Source organism: Thamnophis elegans, chromosome 16, assembly GCF_009769535.1.
Source record: "Thamnophis elegans isolate rThaEle1 chromosome 16, rThaEle1.pri, whole genome shotgun sequence".
NCBI lineage: Eukaryota > Metazoa > Chordata > Lepidosauria > Squamata > Colubridae > Thamnophis > Thamnophis elegans.
The window spans coordinates 7,209,121-7,227,145 of record NC_045556.1 but is presented as its reverse complement, the minus strand read 5'-3'; the positions used below and the strand labels follow the sequence as shown (position 1 = coordinate 7,227,145).

At 48.5% G+C, this 18,025-nt stretch overlaps 1 protein-coding gene across 1 annotated transcript in view; it reads right to left on the bottom strand.

Annotated features, from left to right (window-relative positions):
* The window catches only part of LOC116519154 (sorting nexin-1-like), a 31,002-nt gene continuing 12,977 nt past the window's right edge, over positions 1-18,025 (bottom strand). The window contains exons 5-15 of the mRNA XM_032232875.1: positions 16,908-16,951; positions 12,657-12,798; positions 11,242-11,320; positions 8,801-8,876; positions 6,695-6,808; positions 6,445-6,538; positions 4,588-4,793; positions 3,846-3,989; positions 3,578-3,658; positions 852-923; positions 1-376 (exon numbers count right to left, since the gene is read on the bottom strand). Coding sequence (XP_032088766.1) covers positions 326-376; positions 852-923; positions 3,578-3,658; positions 3,846-3,989; positions 4,588-4,793; positions 6,445-6,538; positions 6,695-6,808; positions 8,801-8,876; positions 11,242-11,320; positions 12,657-12,798; positions 16,908-16,951 — 1,103 coding nt within the window. The 3' untranslated portion in view covers positions 1-325. The remainder of the gene's footprint in view (positions 377-851; positions 924-3,577; positions 3,659-3,845; positions 3,990-4,587; positions 4,794-6,444; positions 6,539-6,694; positions 6,809-8,800; positions 8,877-11,241; positions 11,321-12,656; positions 12,799-16,907; positions 16,952-18,025) is intronic.

The following is an 18,025-nucleotide window of genomic DNA, read 5'->3' as shown; positions in this document are numbered from 1 at the left end:
CCTGATTTTAAGTTTTATTTCACTTGCTGTGGTTGCGCCACCAAAGTCCGAAAACCGTGCGCCCTTTCCTGCGCCTGCGCTGCCCTACTCCTGGGCTTGCAAGCGGGAAGCGAGTCTCTCTTTGCAATAGGAAAATATATATATGTGTGTGTGTTTGTGTGTTTGTGTTTATATATATTTATATATGAATCTAAATGGCAAAAATAATACCAATAGTAATATACAGTTAGAAGAGTTACTAGCTGGGGAAACGGCTCCTTGGTCGAAGGAGAGCTCTGTGGAGGTATTAAGTCATCAAGGCAGTCCAGTTGAACTTGAAGGCGACTTAGGAGATGGCCTTCGCTTCCGGAAGGAAGGCGTCCCAGTATTTCACCAGCTTTGGGGGGAGAAAGAAAAAGGGGGACGGTCAGAGAGCCATTCCCCAGCTGCTCACCGGAAAGATTCCTGGGATCCCCCCTTCCCTCATTGATCACCAGCCTCCTGGCAATCCATGGAAGTGGTGAAGGCACCGGGCTGAAAATAGGAGACGGTGAGTTCTAGTCCAACCTCGGGCGTGAAAGCTGGCTGGGGGACTTTGGGCCAGTCGCCAGGAGACGGTGAGTTCTAGTCCCACCTTAGCCAGGAAAGCCAGTTTGGGTGGGCCAAACACCAGGAGACAGTGAGTTCTAGTTCTGTCTTAGACATGAAACCTGGCTGGGGGACTTTCTAATGTTCACCTAACTGTGTACCATTTGCAGGGGACCGAAGGCTGCAACGTAGGAGGTGCCGTATTTATTTATAAGCCCAGCGCATGAAATCAATTCTGGGTGTGGCATGTGCCAAGGGGATGCACGGGGGCGTCTCTCTCTCACCTGCTGCTGTGAATGGAGCAACGTCTCCAGGTATTTGGTCACATGTGTCCGGAAATCTTTCGTTTTTTCTTTCTGTAAAGGAAGAAGTTGAAAAACAAAACCACAGACGCACGTTGTTATCTTCTGCGGTAGAGGATGCTGCAAACCCTTCAGAAAGGATCCAAGGAATGGGATTTGGCTTGACAATTTATTTATTTTTTTGAGTCGGCAATTAATTCCATGTCTCTCAATGCGGCTTTTTCACACTTCTGATGGGCTGCTCATGCTTTAGCCGAATGAGAAGAAAGACACCGGACAATTGCTTTCTTGGGATGAGGCTTGGCCCAGAGCAATGCTCGGGGGGGGGGGGGGGGGCTCTTTTATTAGTTCCAAACAAAGAAAAGGTGTATACGATTACATCAAAAGGCACATGATTAGCTAAGTCCAATAATAATATTGCAGCATGGCAAAAACTTCGTTTCTGGGCAGGAGAGGAGGGGTAGATGAGAGGTGGGGGGAGGGGAAGTCGGGGAAGAAGCAAGCAGCTCGCATTCCTGTGTCCGTTTGAAGTGCTTGCTAATTGATACATGCCAGATGCTAAAGGCTGGTACAGAGGAGCACGCTAATTAAAAGGAAAGCTTTACATATTACTAAAAGGGATGTTGTGCGTATCATGGTAGCATCCATCCCTGGGCCTGTGTTTTCAGGCAGCCATAACTGCCCTATACACAGCTCCTGGTAATGGATCCCAACATCTCAAGTTAAAACAATTTTTTTTACACAATGACCAGCTTACGCAATGTTCTGGAAAAGTGCAACTGAACTTTTAAGTTTCATGTAGGGCTTAAAGGTAAAGGTTCCCCTTGCACATATGTGCTAGTCGTTCCCGACTCTAGGGGGCACTGCTCATCTCCATTTCAAAGCCAAAGAACTAGCACTGTCCGAAGACGTCTCCATGGTCACGTGGCCCGCATAACTCAATGCTGAAGGCGCACGGAACGTTGTTACCTTCCCACCAAAGGGGGTTCCTATTTTTCTACTTGCATTTTAGGTGCTTTCGAACTGCCAGGTTGGCAGAAGCTGGGACAAGCTCACCCTGTTACGCGGCGCTAGGGATTCGAACCGCCGTCCTTTCTGATCAACAAGGGGGGGGGAAGGGAGGTGGGGTCTTAGGGGGGAGGGGGGATATATAGTATGTGCTAGATTTTAAAGTAACACGATTGCACTTGTACACTGTTGCTCTTTAATTCCAGTGTAAAAATAGGACAAGCTGAATATATTAATAGATAGTAGAAATACACCGAAGGGAGGAGTAGAGGGATAGAAGAAAGAGGGGTAGAGAGGGTGGGAGAGAGGATTGGAGGGAGGGTGAGAAGGAAGGGAGAAAGTGTATTGGGAGAGAGGTGTGGTAGAGGGGGAGGGGAAGTAGGGTAGAGGGGAAGGATGGTGGGAAGATGGAAAGTTGGAGGGGGGCGAAAGAAAGGGTGTAAGGAGGGTCGAAGAGGTACATTGGGTTTCTATTTTGGGGGGTATTATTGACAAGAGGAATGGCTGTGTTTATTGCTTAATGTTATATGGCCCCGGTTCTGTACAGTATATGTGTGGCTGTACGAAAATAAAAATGGAAAATAAAACACATTTACATATAAGCTCAGTGTCTTAGCCACTGAGCTAATGCAGGACATGTAGGACATGGGGGATATCAAAAGTTAAAACCGTCGCTGTGACCGGCTGACCTGCATCCTTTAAATGTGAAATAAGCAGCCCCCCCCCCGCCCCGATTGATAGTTAAATGACATCTGAAGTCTCCTTCTTCTTCCTGGGACCGAGACAGCTGAGAAAGAATGGAATCCGAGGTTCCCTTAATCAGGGAAGTGAATCTTTGAGGGGGTGGCGGGTGGGGGGAGTGGGAGGCAGACATTTCCTTACGTTAGTTCTGCTTCTTTGGCCACTGTGAAACTGGAAGGGGTTTTGCTGTGCTGAAAGACTCATCCTACCTACCTCAAGAAATTAAAAGAGGTTTGCTCCTGGGGAGGAAAACTATGGCAAATCTAGACAGCATAAAATGCAGAGACATCATCACCCTGCCAATAGAAGTGCATATAGTCATGGCTATGGTTTTCCCAGTTGCAATGGATGGCTGTGAAAGTTGAACCATAAGGAAGGCTGGACGCCAAAGAATGGAGGCCTTTGAACTCTGGTGCTGGAGAAGACTCCTGCATTGAGTCCCTTGGACTGCAAGGCCATCCAACCGGTCAGTCCTAGAGGAGATCAGCCCTGACTGCTCTTTAGAAGGCCAGATCCTGAAGAGGAAACTCAAAGACTTTGGCCACCTAATGAGAAGGAAGGACTCCCTGGAGAAGAGCCTCATGCTGGGAACGATGGAGGGCAAAAGAAGAAGGGGGCAGCAGAGAATGAGGTGGCTGGATGGAGTCACAGGATCTATCTACCTACCTACTGTATCTATCTATGTATGTATGTATCTATCATCTTCTGAAACTCAAATACTTTGGCCACCTAATGAGAAGGAAAGACTCCCTGGAGAAGAGCCTCATGCTGGGAACGATGGAGGGCAGAAGAAGAAGAAGGGAATGGCAGAGAATGAGGTGGCTGGATGGAGTCACCGAAGCAGCAGGTATGAGCTTCAATGGACTCCAGAGGATGGCAGAGGACAGGAAGGCCCGGGGGAACGTTGTCCATGGGGTCGCGATGGGTCGGACACGACTTCGCCACTAATAACAACTTACCTCAAACCGTAAGACCTCTTTCCGGAGGATGGCAGAGAGCCGTTCAAACTCCCTTTCGTACTGTGTCACGCGAGATTCCCACTGAAGAAACAAAAAATAAATAGAAATATTTAAAAAAAAACTGGTTAAACAATACAACACAGTGTTGGGTCATCAGCAGAAGCAAAATTAAGTTGGGGAGAGAGGGGAGTGTACCCTTAAAAAAAAGTTTGGTTCAAGTCTTTAAGAGAACCGCGCTGGGCATGCTCTGTAGAGGCCTCTCTCTCACCTCTGAGATCTCCTCTTTGGCTTGCTGAAGTTTGTCGGGCTTGTTGGCCCATAGAAGCCTGGCCTCAGTTTCCCGTTTCTTCTGCAGCGTGACCTGGGCATCTTGCCAACGCTGCCAAGCCTTCATTCTCTGGTCAAAGGCACCCTGGAGGGAGAGAGAAATTCATTGCTGGAAGCCTCTGATCATCCATGGGGAACTGAGCTCACACCAGTGACAAAGTCCAGGGCAAATAGCAATAGCACTTAAGAGTTTAATACTGCTTTACAGCCCTCTCTAAACGGTTTACAGAGTCAGCCTCTGGCCCCCAACAATCTGGGTCTTCATCTGACCCACCTCGGAAGGATGGGAGGCTGAGTCAACCTTCAAAAAATGAATTTCACTACAGTGGCATAGCCCCCACCCACCACAATGGCTGAGGAGCTCTGGTGAAGGGGGTGAGGTTTCGGGATGCAAAAAAATGCTGTATTCAGTGTATAAGACACACCCAGATTTTCACCCAGGTTTTCACCTTCTTTTCTGAGGAAAAAAAGTACATCTTATACTCCGAAAAATATGGCACCTGCATGCAAAATGGGCTGTGTGGGGACTCCTGGGAGGGACGGGCGGGGCCAGCCAGAAGTGGGATTTGGAGCTTCTCCGAACTGCACAGAATCTTAGCTAGAGGTTCTCTCGAACCCCTGCAAAACCCCCAGCAGCCCCACCCCTGCATCCCTGCCTTCGGCGAGACCCCAGCAGCCCTTACCCTCACAGCGGCCAGGAGACGGATGTAGTCGCTCAGCAGTTCCGCCAGGAGAAAGAAGTCGCTGTTGGCCTGTTCCTGGTGCAGCTGCTCGATCTTCTCTTCCACCTCGGCCAGCTGGGAAAGGGCCCGAGACAAGGCCGTGTTGTCCTCCGAGCTGCCCAGCATGGCCAGGCTCTTGGCAAACTGAGAGGTATTCAGCGACAGTTCTGGAGGGCGGAAAAAAGGGGAGCGTGAGAAGATTGGCACTTCCCTGCCAGCGACACGGAAATCCAGCAGGAAAAAAAAGGACTCTCCAAGGACACAACATCGTGAGGAGGAGATGTAAGATGCCAGATGAGAAACGCCACCAAATCTGAACGTTGGAACCTCCAAATCAGTCGCTGTTCATTCTCCAGCTAAGGTTGCTGGCAATTAAGAGCCGAGTTCCCCCGTCTTCCCCGTCTTTATAAAGTAAACCCGGGATTTTATTTATCTACTAGCTTGATAACCTGGCATTGCCCAGGTATTTATTTATTTATAGGGGGAAAATGTGCGGACCAAACGTGATTTCTAATGTTGGATTTTCCCCCTTACTAGAGGGAGCCCCCTTTGGGGAGTACTGTGAAGCCGCTACCATGTCAACTCCACTGTGCTGTACAGTAGAAGCCATTTTACGGCAGTACGGGAGAAGCCATTGAGAGGCACAACAGGCTGTATCTTAACAGAACACACACCCTGAGAGGTATTAGGGGTGTCTTACCCCCACAGAGTTTTTTCCAGAGAGTAAATCTGTGTACCAAGTTTGGTTGAAATTGCTCGAGGCATTCCAGAGTTATGCTGGAACACACACACACACACTCACACCCTTTGATATATATATGATTAATTAATTGAATTTATATAGCCACCCAACTAACATCTAAATGACACCAGTGGCAAACATTTTTTTTAAAAAAGTTACCTTATAATAAAAAGCATTAAAAAACCCCAAAACATCCCACTCTTTATGGCAGCAACAACGTAATAAAACCAGCCATTTGATTGGCTCTGATCCATTCAGGGTTCCCAAGCCCGCTGACTAAATCACATTTTTAGGGCCTTTTAGAAAAGTAATGGGGAAGTGGGAGGAACCATATCAGAGAGAGGAATGATGGTTTATACGGTAACAGTAATAGCTCTGAAGACTTATTATACCGCTTCACAGTGTTTTTACAGCCCTAAGCAGTTTACAGAGTCAGCATATTTGCCCCCAACGATCTGGGTCCTCATTTTACCGACCTCAGAAAGATGGAAGGCTTTTACCGACCTCAGAAAGATGGAAGGCTCAAGGTCAACCTTGAGTCAATCAGGATCAAACTCTTAGTTGTGGGCAGAGTTAGCCTCCAAGCCTTCTAACCACTGAGAAGTAAGGAAGGGAGGGAGGAAGGAAATAGCACTTAAGACTTATATACCGCTTCACAGTGTTTTACAGCCCTCTCTAAGCGGTTTACAGAGTCAGCCTATTGCCCCCCAACAATCTGGGTCGTCCTTTTACCGACCTCGGAAAGATGGAAGGCCGAGTCAACCTTGAGCCGGTCAGGATCGAACTTCTGGCAGTGAGCTGAATTAACCTGCAGTACCGCATATTTTAACCACAGTGCCAAAGGGACCACCACCAAGAAGGCCCTTCCTTCCTTCCTGGTCACACCAGATGACAATCCCTAAATGATAGGACTCGTGACGTGACGTGCTTTCGTCTTTAAGTCGGACATTGTTAACCTGAGGGCTCAACCTGTACTCAGCTCAAGGTCCCAGATGCAAATCTTGAGTTTTTGTAAAGCTGGAAGGTGACTCCCCCCCCCTACAGTTATGCAACTCCCACTTCGTCTTCGGGGATACCTTTTCTGTGAGTGACGAGCATCTCGAGAACTGTGTGTAGCTTCCGCAGACGTTGCTCCTCGCATTCCACCTCCTGGAGCTTCTCTTCAAACCACTAGAAAGGAGAGAGAGGGGGCAGAGAACGAACCCCCCCCCCAACAGGTCATCGTAGGAAGAGAACGGGGATTCAGACAATCCCAGGCAACCCAGTTCAGGGACGCAAGATAACAGAATGGTTTCATAACGTATCAAGAAAGGCCCAGCGGCTTACAATGTCCGATTCGTTCATCTTGATGGTCATTTTGCTGACTGCATCCGTCGCCCTGTTGAACATCTTCAGGAGCCCGGCTCCACTCAAGGTTTGCGTGCCAAAAGCACGTGGCAGCTGAAAAAGAAGTCGGGAAGGAAAATCAACCAGTGTGCGTATATAGTAAATTACCGTATTTTTCAGCATATAAGGCACGCGATTTTGAAGAGACAAATTTTTCAAAAAAGCTTTTTGCACTCTGCACACCTCCCCAAAACCGCGTTCCACAAAAGCGCGGTCGACGAAATCGCGTATGTGACGTCATCACAACGCGACGAAAAAGATCGAAAAATTGAAATAAAAATTAAATTACAGCAAGACGATTCACATAAAGGTAAGCGTTAGGTTAAGGGTTAGGGTTAGGTTTAGAGCGTTAGTGTTACGTTTAGCGTTAGGTTAAGGGTTAGCGTTAGGTTTTTCGTTAGGTTAAGGGTTAGGTTAAGGGTTAGGTTTAGGGTTAGGTTTAGGGTTAGGTTTGGGGGGTTAGGGTAAGGTTTTCGCTTTATTTTTACATTTTTCGATCTTTTTCGTCGCGCTGTGATGACGTCACATACGCGCTTTCGTCGACCGCGATTTTGTCGTCCGCGGTTTTGTGGTGGAACCCCCAAAACGGCCTGTTCTTTTGTCAAAAAAAGAGGCATGCATAGCTTTTATAGAGAGCTCCTGGGGGCTCGGGCGCAAAAATGAGCGAGAATGTGAGCCCGTTTTTCGCTCATTTTTGCCCTCCCCAACCCCCAGGAGTACTCAGTAAAACTGCTAAAGGGTTGTTGTTATGGGGAAAAGAGGAGGAGGAAGGAGTAGTAGATATATTTAAGTTATAGGTGGGAGGGAGAAAAAGGCCAGGTTTTCTCATGCCAGCCCTTCTCAAGCAACCTCTCTCTGTAAAGCAGAGAATTTGAACTGTGGGTCTGGGCAGGAGAGGAGCCGTCTCCCACCACCGTGTCACAATCCCCATCACCCACGGCCTAACACTTGAACGCGGTTCAGCAGAAAGGAACGAAGCAGAACCGGCTGAATCAGCAGAGGCCGTCCGACAGTCCTTGATCCAGCCGACCTGCGTCACTCTTTCCTCACGGCTGGCTTGTTCTGAAAGCCGCTGACATGGCTTTCCACTTCACACACCCCTCTCTCGCCTTTCGCTGAGCCGTCTGTTCCTGAAAACAGGGCCAGGGAGCTCAAGCGCAGCGGAAACCACAACTGCGGGCCAATTTCTCCAAGATGGACCCCATGCCAAGGTCCCCGACAACTCCCGGTCGGTGAACCGGCACCGGTCCGCAGCAGGTCAGAAACTGGGCAGCACAAAACACCAAAGCACCCCTCTTCTAGTCCTCGGGAAAAACCAATCTCCTGTTCTGACGTAGGCTTCCCAAAACCACGAAGCAGATTCCTTGTCCTGACAAAACCCCTTTTTTATGAAGCTTCTGTGAATTCCTCTCATTCGCATCCAGCAAAGCCCCGGCAAACAGTCTTTCAAGGGTGGATTTACAAGCACAGACCTTATCAGGCTTGGAGAGCTGCCAGGCCGATGCCTTCCGAACGCAACGCTGGTACAAGACAATACTTGGGAAGGAATCTCTGAGAGTCACGAACAAATCTTCACACTAATTAAGCGAAGTAATTGTCTCCTGCAAACTCCACTCCCCTTTTGCTCCTCGTTTATTCCCTCTGGGAGGGGCCCTTCATCGTCCACCTGTGGCCTTACTCCCAAGTCAACCCCTGTTCTTTAACTGTTCCCTTTGTCTGGCAACTCTGCGCATGCGCACACTGGGAACAGGCTCCAGCTGTTCATCTGCCTCACTGACGTCTGACTCTGAAGGCAGCTGATAACTGGCATACGGCCCTGGCCCCCTCTCTGCCTCCGACACGGAGCCCTCCTCAGAGCCTTCCCCAGACTCCACGACCGGCCCATGTTCCTCCCCAACCTCCTCACTGTCCGAATCTGCCGCCAGCTCTGCTGGTCACTGGCAGGCCCACATCATCTCCACACAGTCAGTTCCTGGTGCCCAAAAGATTAGGAGCTGCTTGCTCAGGCCATAAAAGCACAGACCCCGGTTATGGCATCAAACCCACCTCATCCTTCTCCAAGAATTCCCGGACATCTGGGTCCTGCAGCATGGTGGGGTGGCTTATGGTTCTTTGAATGTATCTGTGGGATTGGAATGCAGAAGTTCCGTTTTAACTCCGCGAAGAATCATCCCTCCTTTTAAAAGAGAATTTGCAAGGCTGGCTTGTAGGCCGACACCATCCCATCCGTGGATTAGAGGAGGCATGATCACGGGCACAGCCGCCAATCAATACAGGGGCAGGGATGGGGAGGATAACTAAGACACCGTAACTTTAATGGTTGGTTCACGATCAGCTCTGCCCCCTCCCTACATATCATGATTAGGTGTTGGGTCGATTCATCAAACAGATCCTCTCCTCTGGGAATATTAATTCAATATAGCATTATTAAATGGACTGGTGCAGGGGCCTAGAGGCGAAGCTCTCGCCTCGCAGTCAGGAGCCTGTGAGTTCAATCCTAGGTAGAGGCAGATATTTTCTCTCTGGGCACAATGGGGATGTATCTGAACAAAACTCCGCACTGGCAACAGGAAAGGAATCCGGCCATTAAAACATTCGGCTACCTCCATTCGGTAGCCCAGACTCCACCTCACCAGGGATTATGGAGTCGTGAAATGACGAAGATGATAGTATTCTTATTAAATAAGAATAGGAAAGCTTATAACCAGCTTTTGTAAACCCATCATATAGAGGAAAATTTCTGGTTTTCTCCCCTCCTCCCGGTGTCCATCTGGAGTGGATTTGTCATGCTCAATGTTAGATTTATTTGATATTTGGGTCATTTCTGCCCCCCCCCCTTTTTGTACACCATTTCCCCTTCTTTTGTTGCTAGCGTTGGATGTGTGTTTTTGCTTTGCATTTTATTTTCTTGATAAAACAAAACAAATATAAACAAATCTGCCCCCCCCCTGCCTTCAGGTGTGGATGAATTATGAAGGGTTGTATTGGCGCACACCCAGTCCAATTGGTGCTACAATATGCCCCCACACCTGCTCACTATATCATCTTCTTTTAAGCGACTCCATAATCCCTCGCGGGACGGAGTCTGGGCAACTAAATGGAGCTTAGTGTTTACTGGTCAGTTGCCCTCCCTGTCACCAATGCGGAGTTATAACTCGGCAGATATATTCTCATTGTGCCCAGACAGAGAAATATCTGCCTCTGCCTAGGATCGAACTCACAACCTCCTGACTGGGAGGCGAAAGCTCTACCCTCTAGGCCACCACACTAGTCTATCTGCTCTCACTCTATGTACACCAATATTTCTCAACCTTAGCAAGTTTAAGATTGAATGGATGTCAACTCCTAGAATTCCCCAGCCACCTGTGTTCCCTGGGGAATTCTGGGAGTTGATGTCCACCCATCTTAACCTTGCCAAGGTTGAGAAACACACGGATACATTCTTTGGGTACGCCTCCTTGCTCTTTTGAACAAAACATGGGGTACAAATCACCAGAACAAGATGAGGAGATTCAAGTTTGCACTGTGGAATTCACTGGATGATTCCTGGCTTGTTACAGACTAGAAAGCTAAATTGGGGGCAAGAGGCTGACTCTGTAAACTGCTTAAAGAGGGCTGTAAAGCAGGATATAAGTATTTGCTATTGCTAAATGGGGAGGAAGGAAGGGCCATGGTGGCGCAGTGGTTAGAATGCATTATTGCAAGCTCACTCTGCTCACTGCCGGGAGTTCGATCCTGACCAGGTGAAGGTTGACTCAGCCTTCCATCCTTCCAAGGTGAGTAAAAGGACCCAAATTGTTGGGGGGGGGGGAATATACTGATTCTAAAATATACTGACTTGGGATGGACCGACTACCAAGGAATGCCAGAATGGACTGGAAAATCCATAGACATTTTGGGTAGAGGAAATGGCGAAAGCCATTTATGGTGGCTTGAAAACAGGATGGCTGTTGTGGAACTGAGCTATCCTTAAGGGAGGTGTTCTGCCTCCATCGAAACTGGAATTATGAAAAGAAAAATAGGAAGAACTCAACTGGGGTTCCCCTTCTCACTTCCGTATTTGGAGGAGATTAGAAGAGGAAATTCACCCGGATGAATTTGCTCAGACAAGAGTTTCTCCTGGAGTCCATTCCAGACAAAACAATCAGATTTCAGGAACCCGTAGGCCAGGTTCCAGAGAATAATTTCCATTGACTGCTCCCGGGAACAGCCCTACGGAACGCATCTCCGAAGAATTTTGGAAGGACGCATTCTCCTGCGATTCACTCCCCGACGGGTTGAAACGCCAGTGACGTCCTTCACAGGTTGATATCCCTGAAGGCCATCAACAGGAAATATCTGGGGGCGTTTGAGATGCGTTGGATCAGCAAGTTGTGTGAGCCCAGAGAGTTCTTCCTAACAAGGCAAATTTCCCTACCCAGAGTAACAAACCAACTGCACCAACTTGTGGTTGCAACACCCGCCAACGAGGGACGCAAACTCCCAACCTTTCTAAGGCAGCTCTTCGTTTCTCTAAGAATTCTGTGGAGGAAGAGTCTTCTTTTCCAACTTTGACTTTGGTCATCCCTGGGACAAGAGGAAAAAAAAGAAAAGAAAAACAAGGACCAGAGTTAGCTGCATGGCATATACCAGGCGTTTAATTTAGATCAGTGGTCTCCAACCTTGGCAACTTTAAAACTTGTGGACTTCAACTTTAGCTAGCCGAGGAACTCTGGGAGTTGAAGTCCACAAGCCTTAAAGCAGAGCTGGCCGAGGAACTCTGGGAGTTGAAGTCCACAAGCCTTAAAGCAGAGCTGGCTGAGGAACTCTGGGAGTTGAAGTCCACAAGCCTTAAAGCAGAGCTGGCTGAGGAACTCTGGGAGTTGAAGTCCACAAGCCTTAAAGCAGAGCTGGCCGAGGAACTCTGGGAGTTGAAGTCCACAAGCCTTAAAGCAGAGCTGGCTGAGGAACTCTGGGAGTTGAAGTCCACAAGCCTTAAAGCAAAGCTGGCCGAGGAACTCTGGGAGTTGAAGTCCATAAGCCTTAAAGCAGAGCTGGCTGAGGAACTCTGGGAATTGAAGTCCACAAGCCTTCAAGCAGAGCTGGCCGAGGAACTCTGGGAGTTGAAGTCCACAAGCCTTAAAGCAGAGCTGGCTGAGGAACTCTGGGAGTTGAAGTCCACAAGCCTTAAAGCAGAGCTGGCCGAGGAACTCTGGGAGTTGAAGTCCACAAGCCTTAAAGCAAAGCTGGCAGCTGAGGAACTCTGGGAGTTGAAGTCCACAAGCCTTAAAGCAGAGCTGGCTGAGGAACTCTGGGAGTTGAAGTCCACAAACCTTAAAGTTGCCAAGGTTGGAGAGCCCTGATTTAGACATCGCCTTTCAGAGTTTCCCTCCAGACAGATGAGTTTCCAAGGCCCACAGGTCTCATCTCAGCACTAGTAATCCCCAAGTTACTCCGGTATTCAGTAACATGTGAAGCTAGGCCACTATACAGGTGGTCCTTGACCTACGACCATAACTGAGCCCTCGTTTCCATTGTTAAGCAAGGCAGTTGCTAAGTTTCGCCCGCTTTATGACCTTTCTTGCCACAGTTGTTAAGTGAGCCCCCTGCAGTCGTTAAGTTAGTAAAACCCGGAGCGCGAGTGAATCTGGCTTCAACATTGACTGTTTCTCAGTAGGTCGCAAAACGGGATCCCGTGACCCAATGGGACGCTGAAACCGTCATAAATGTGAGTCAGTTGCCAAGCGCCTGAAGTTTTGATCCTGTGGCCATTGCGGACACTGTATGGAAAACAGACCTAAGACATTTTTTTCAATGTCTTTGCAGCTTCGAACCGTCGCTCAACGAAGGGTTATTAAGACAAGATCTACTTGCTAGGTTTGAACTCGGGAGAGGCAATTAAACTGGTTGCTGGCATTCTCACCGATTAAACTCTTCTCAGGGGGAGGGGGAACAATGACCCCGTGCTGGGCGTGTTTTTCCAGAAGCTTCTCGTACAGGCCCAGGAAGTCACTGAATCGTCTCTTCACGGAGAACTGCTGGTTCCTGAACATTGGCAGAGTAGTCTGGGAGACAAAGGAAGAATCCGGTTAGTCAAACAGGAAGCTTGATAGCGATAGCCCTGGGACTTGTATCCCGCTTCACAGTGCTTTTAAAGCCCTCTCTAAGCAGTTTACAGAGTCAGCCTCTTGCCCCTGACAATCTGGGTCCTCATTTGACCCACCCTGGAAGGATGGGAGGCTGAGTCAACCTTGAGCCGCTGAGGATTGAACCTCTGGCTGGCAGAGTTAGCCTGCAATACTGCATTCTAACCACAAGGAAGGAAGGAATAGCATCTAGACTTCTATACCATTTCACAGTGCTTCACAGCCCTCTCTAAGCGGTTTACAGAGTCAGCGTATTTCCCCCCAACAATCCGGAGTCCTCATTTTACCTTCCTCGGAACGGATGGAAGGCTGATTCAACCTTGAGCTGGTCAGGATCGAACTCCTGGCAGTGGGCAGAGTGAGCTTGCAATAATGCATTCTAATCCCTGTGCCACCACGGCTCTTCCTTCCTTCCCTCCCTCCCTCCCTGATTTATAATGTCAGCCTCTTGTCCCCAACAATCTTGGTCCTCATTTTACCCCCCCCTCCCCAGGAGGATGGAAGGCTGAGTCAACCGTGAGCCGGTCAGAATTGAACCTCTGGTTGTGGGCAGTTAGCCTGCAATACTGCATTCTAACCACTAGGAAGGGAGGAAGATAGGTAGCAATAGCACTTAGACTTATATACCACTTAGCAGTGCTTTACAGCCCCCTCTAAGCGGTTTACAGAGTCAGCATATTTGCCACCCAGCAATCTGGATCCTCATTTTACTCAACTCAGAAGGATGGAAGGTTGAGTTAACCTTCAGCTGGTCAGGATCGAACTCCTGGCAATGGGCAGAGTGAGCTTACAATACTGTATTCTAACCACTGCGCCACCATGACCCTTCCTTCCTTCCTTCCTTCCTTCCTTCCTTCCTTCCTTCCTTCCTTCCCATTTAGCAATAGCAAATACTTATATACTGCTTTACAGCCCTCTCTAAGCGGTTTACAGAGCATCTTGCTACCCCAACAATCTGCAACTCAGCTATTGACAAGCAATGCATGATGATATTGCTGTCCCCTGTTTTTTATTCTCTCTCTCTCTCTCTCTCTCAAGGTAGCAAGCCCCTAATCCTCCTGCCTCTTTCCCCCCTTCCCAGAACCCCGTGGAGTAGACTCGCTGGAGAGAAGAGGACTGGCTCGAAGTATAACTTGATGCATTTAATTTTTTTTTAAAAAAAAAGAAGGAGAGAGGGAAAACGATGCTAGTGGAGGAAGTTTCTGCACTCCCGAAGAGACCAAACGCCACCAGGATAAAAGAGGCTCTTGTGTAGCCAAGCACCGTGTGGCTCCCCTTTCGGCAAGCTTGCCAATTCATATCGTGGGATAAGTGGTTTTTTTGGGACAGTCTCCTCTCCGTTTCAAAAGTAGCTGGCCGTGAAGCGCGGAAAAGGATTTTGACGCAACTGGCCGAGAGGACACGCTGACCCAGTTATGAGGATATTTGGAAGGTGCACAAGGTGGGGTGTTTTTTTTTTGCCAGCTGGCAAAAGGCAACAAATCGGAAACCGAAGCTATCCACCACGCTGCCAAGACACGGCAGGTCAACCAAAGGAAGGCGTAATTGAGGGACAGCTGGGGTCAGTTGGAAGGACTGGAATCAGATGCGCCGGGGAACTTTTGAAATGTGGATGGGAAAGGTTTGGTCCCTCCCAGACCTGAGCCAACTGCTTCTTGTTAAACTCGCCCCACCTGCCTATCTCTCTCTCTCTCTCTCTCCCCATCTCTGCATTTTTGGCATCAAAATAGGTAGGCTGAAGCCACCTATTCTACAGGGAATTTTTTTTTTTATTTCCCCAGAGCTGCAAACTCTCCTTGTCTGGCATTTAGGAGCTAGTGGGAAAATAAAAGAATTAAAACAAAGCCTCCCAACCTTAAAAAAGGAAAGAAAGAAAGAAACAGGGTGTTTCTGGCCCTTTTGTCTACATTCCCTCCAAATAATGTGTCCTGGAAGCCTTTCATCTCAGAGGCTTTCCAAAGTCGCCATTCAAATGGGAGGAGGGGGAGGAGAGAGGAGGAGGAGAAGGAATAAGGAGGAGGAGGAGAGGAATGGAGATGGGAGGAGGAGGAGGAAGGAGGAAGGGAGAAGAGAGGAGGAGGGAGAGAAGGAAGGAGGAGGAGGAAAAGAGAAATGGAGATGAGAGGAGGAGGAGGAAGAAGGAAGGGAGGAGAGAGGAGGAGGGAGAGAAGAGAAGGAAGGAGGAGGAGGAGAAGAGGGAGAAGAGAGGAGGAGGAGGAAGAAGGAAGGAGAGAAGAGGAGGAGAAGGAATAAGGAGGGGGAGAAGAGGAATGGAGATGAGGAGGAAGAAGGAAGGAAAAGAGAAATGGAGATGAGAGGAGGAGGAAGGAAGGAAGGAAAAGAGAAATGGAGATGAGAGGAGGAGGAGGAAGAAGGAAGGGAGGAGAGAGGAGGAGGGAGAGAAGAGAAGGAAGGAGGAGGAGGAGAAGAGGGAGAAGAGAGGAGGAGGAGGAAGAAGGAAGGAGAGAAGAGGGAGAGAAGAGAAGGAGGAGGAGGAGAAGAGAAATGGAGATGAGAGGAGGAGGAGGAAGAAGGAAGGGAGGAGAGAGGAGGAGGGGGAGAAGAGAAGGAAGGAGAAGAGGGAGAAGAGAGGAGGAGGAGGAGGAAGGAAGGAGAGAAGAGGAGGAGAAGGAATAAGGAGGAGGAGGAGAGGAATGGAGATGAGAGGAGGAGGAAGAAGAAGGAAGGGAGGAGAGAGGAGGAGGGAGAGAAGAGAAGGAAGGAGGAGGAGGAGAAGAGGAAGGGAGAAAAGAGGAGGAAGAAGGGAGGAGAGAGGAGGAGAGAAGGAAGGAGGAGGAGAAAAAGAGGAAGGAAGGGAGGAGGAGGGAGGGAGGAGAGAGGAGGAGGAGAAGGAAGGAGGAGGAGGAAGAGAAGGAGGACTATAGGATCCTTGGTGCTCTCAAAGCTCGGTTGTTTTCGTGCAGATGTTTCGTTACCCTTCAAGGAAACATTATCTGTGCCAGAAGGGAGTGGGGTTTGTGGCAAGGAGGAGGGAGAGAGAGAGAGAGGGAAGAGGAGGAGGAAACGAACAGATGAGGTTATTGTTCCAACTGTTCCTCCACACCATCCCTGGGGTGGCTTTGCTAAGAGATGATCAGAAACCACCTGCGGCTTTGGAGAACCTGCTTGAGCCCCTTTCAAAAGGGGGAAAAAAAAAAAGACGAGAGAGTTCCTGCTTTGAACACCACCAAGTCCTGGAGACAAAAGCCTCAACACACAGAGCTTCCCACGCAGAGAGACCAGGAAATGACTGGAAAGCTGAACCCCAGCTTGGAGCCTTTTGGACAGGTGGCGCACGAAGAAGTTCATTTAGAAAAACAAGTTGCCTGGCAGAGTTTAAACGCCTGGTGCCACCGTGAGGCCATCAAAATTGCTGTTTTTAAAGAGAGACAGGAGTTCAGATGGAGAATTATCCTGCAAGAACTGGCTGGAAATTGAAGGTGCGAGAGACACCCTGGATTTTCTCACCAACCTCTCTACTCACATTCCCCTTCTCCAACCTCGGACTCCCACGATTCCTTGGATCATTTGAAGTCTCGGAGGTTCACACATTATCCATCAGACCATCTCCTGCATTTTCTCCACCTCGTGCAATTCTAAAGTAGCCACTGACTCTTAGAGAGGGCTGTAAAGCACTGTAAAGTGGTATATAAGTCTATTGCTAAATGCTATTGCTAACTTTGGAAGAACAAAAAAGAAATCTAAATTCAAAGGGGAAAACGGGCATAAAATAATTACTCAGCCTACAAGACAAAAAGCAAGAAAAAAAAAACCAACTTTCCTCCATTTCATCAAGCATGTCATTAAAAAAAAAAAAATTCCTCATCCTTAAAATAATGTTTCCCCGACAGTGGGGATTCCTAGGAGCGTCGATTTCAACTCCCAGGATTCTCATCGATGGGGATGCTGGCGGTGGAATTCTGGGAGTTGAAGGCCACACTCCTTGAAATTCCCAAGATTAGAAAACTCTTTTAAGTGGGCCTGATGCCTTGGCAGCAACGGGGAAGAAGAAATAAGAGCTGGCGTACCTGGGTGGACACTTTGTAAGCGACGTAGGCATTCATTCCGTCTCCTGCAGGAACAAAAAAGAGGAAAATTGAGACTCTGATAGCTTCAGCAAGCTGTAAATAACCAGGACAATTAGTAATTTGGGGTTAACGTACTTCCTCTATGGGCATCGTGTCAGCACAGAGGAATCCATTGTCAAGGACAATCCGCCGATCTTTTCCGCTAACAACCTGGGACTTCTAAAACGCTTCAACTTACCCTATTTTTTGGACTATAAGATGCACCAGAGTATAAGATGCACCAGAGTATAAAACGAACCATGATTTTGAAGAGATAAATTTTAAAAAAAAGTTTTTGCACTCTGCAGGCCTCCCAAACCCTCTGCACACCTCGGTTTTTTTTTGCAAAAAAAAGGGAGGGGGAATGCAGAGGCTTTGGGAGGCTTGTAGAGTGTTCCTGGGGTCTGGGGGGTCCATTTTTTGCTTGGTTTTGCCCTTCCTAGCCCTCAGGAGCACTTTGCAAGCCTCCCAAACCCTCTGCACGTCCATTTTTGCAAAGGGGACGGGGTTCCAGTAGGCCAAAAATGCTGCATTCAGTGTATAAGACGCACCCAGATTTTGACCCTCTTTTTTGAGGCAAAAAGGTGAGAGTTACACTCTGAAAAATACGGCAAATATGGGTTTCCGGCGCTCCAGCATGCATGAGGATTAGGTGCCGTGCACGAGCATGCGAACCAGCCAGCTGGTCTTCGGTTCCTGGCACTCTAGCACATGCGCATGTTCCAGTTGGGGCATTCAGTACCCAAAAAGTTTGCCATCACTGGAGTAGAGTCCCCCCAGAGGTGGGTTTCTACCAGTTCGCACCTATTCGGTAGAACCAGTTCGTCAAATCTACTGAACCGGTTAGAAGAGGTTCCACCAGTGGACCCGGAAAGCAGGCCACACCTACAGAAGAGGTTCCAAACTTTTTTGAAACCCACCACTGGTCCTTGGATATGATTATTCTACACTATCATGCTCCTATTTATAAAACTCAGTGCCTCTGTGAAAGGTAAGGATGACTACTGCGTTTGTGGTGCAATCAGAACATTGCGTGTGTTGAAGTTGTTTTAACGCAAACCAAAGATGCCTTTTAAAAA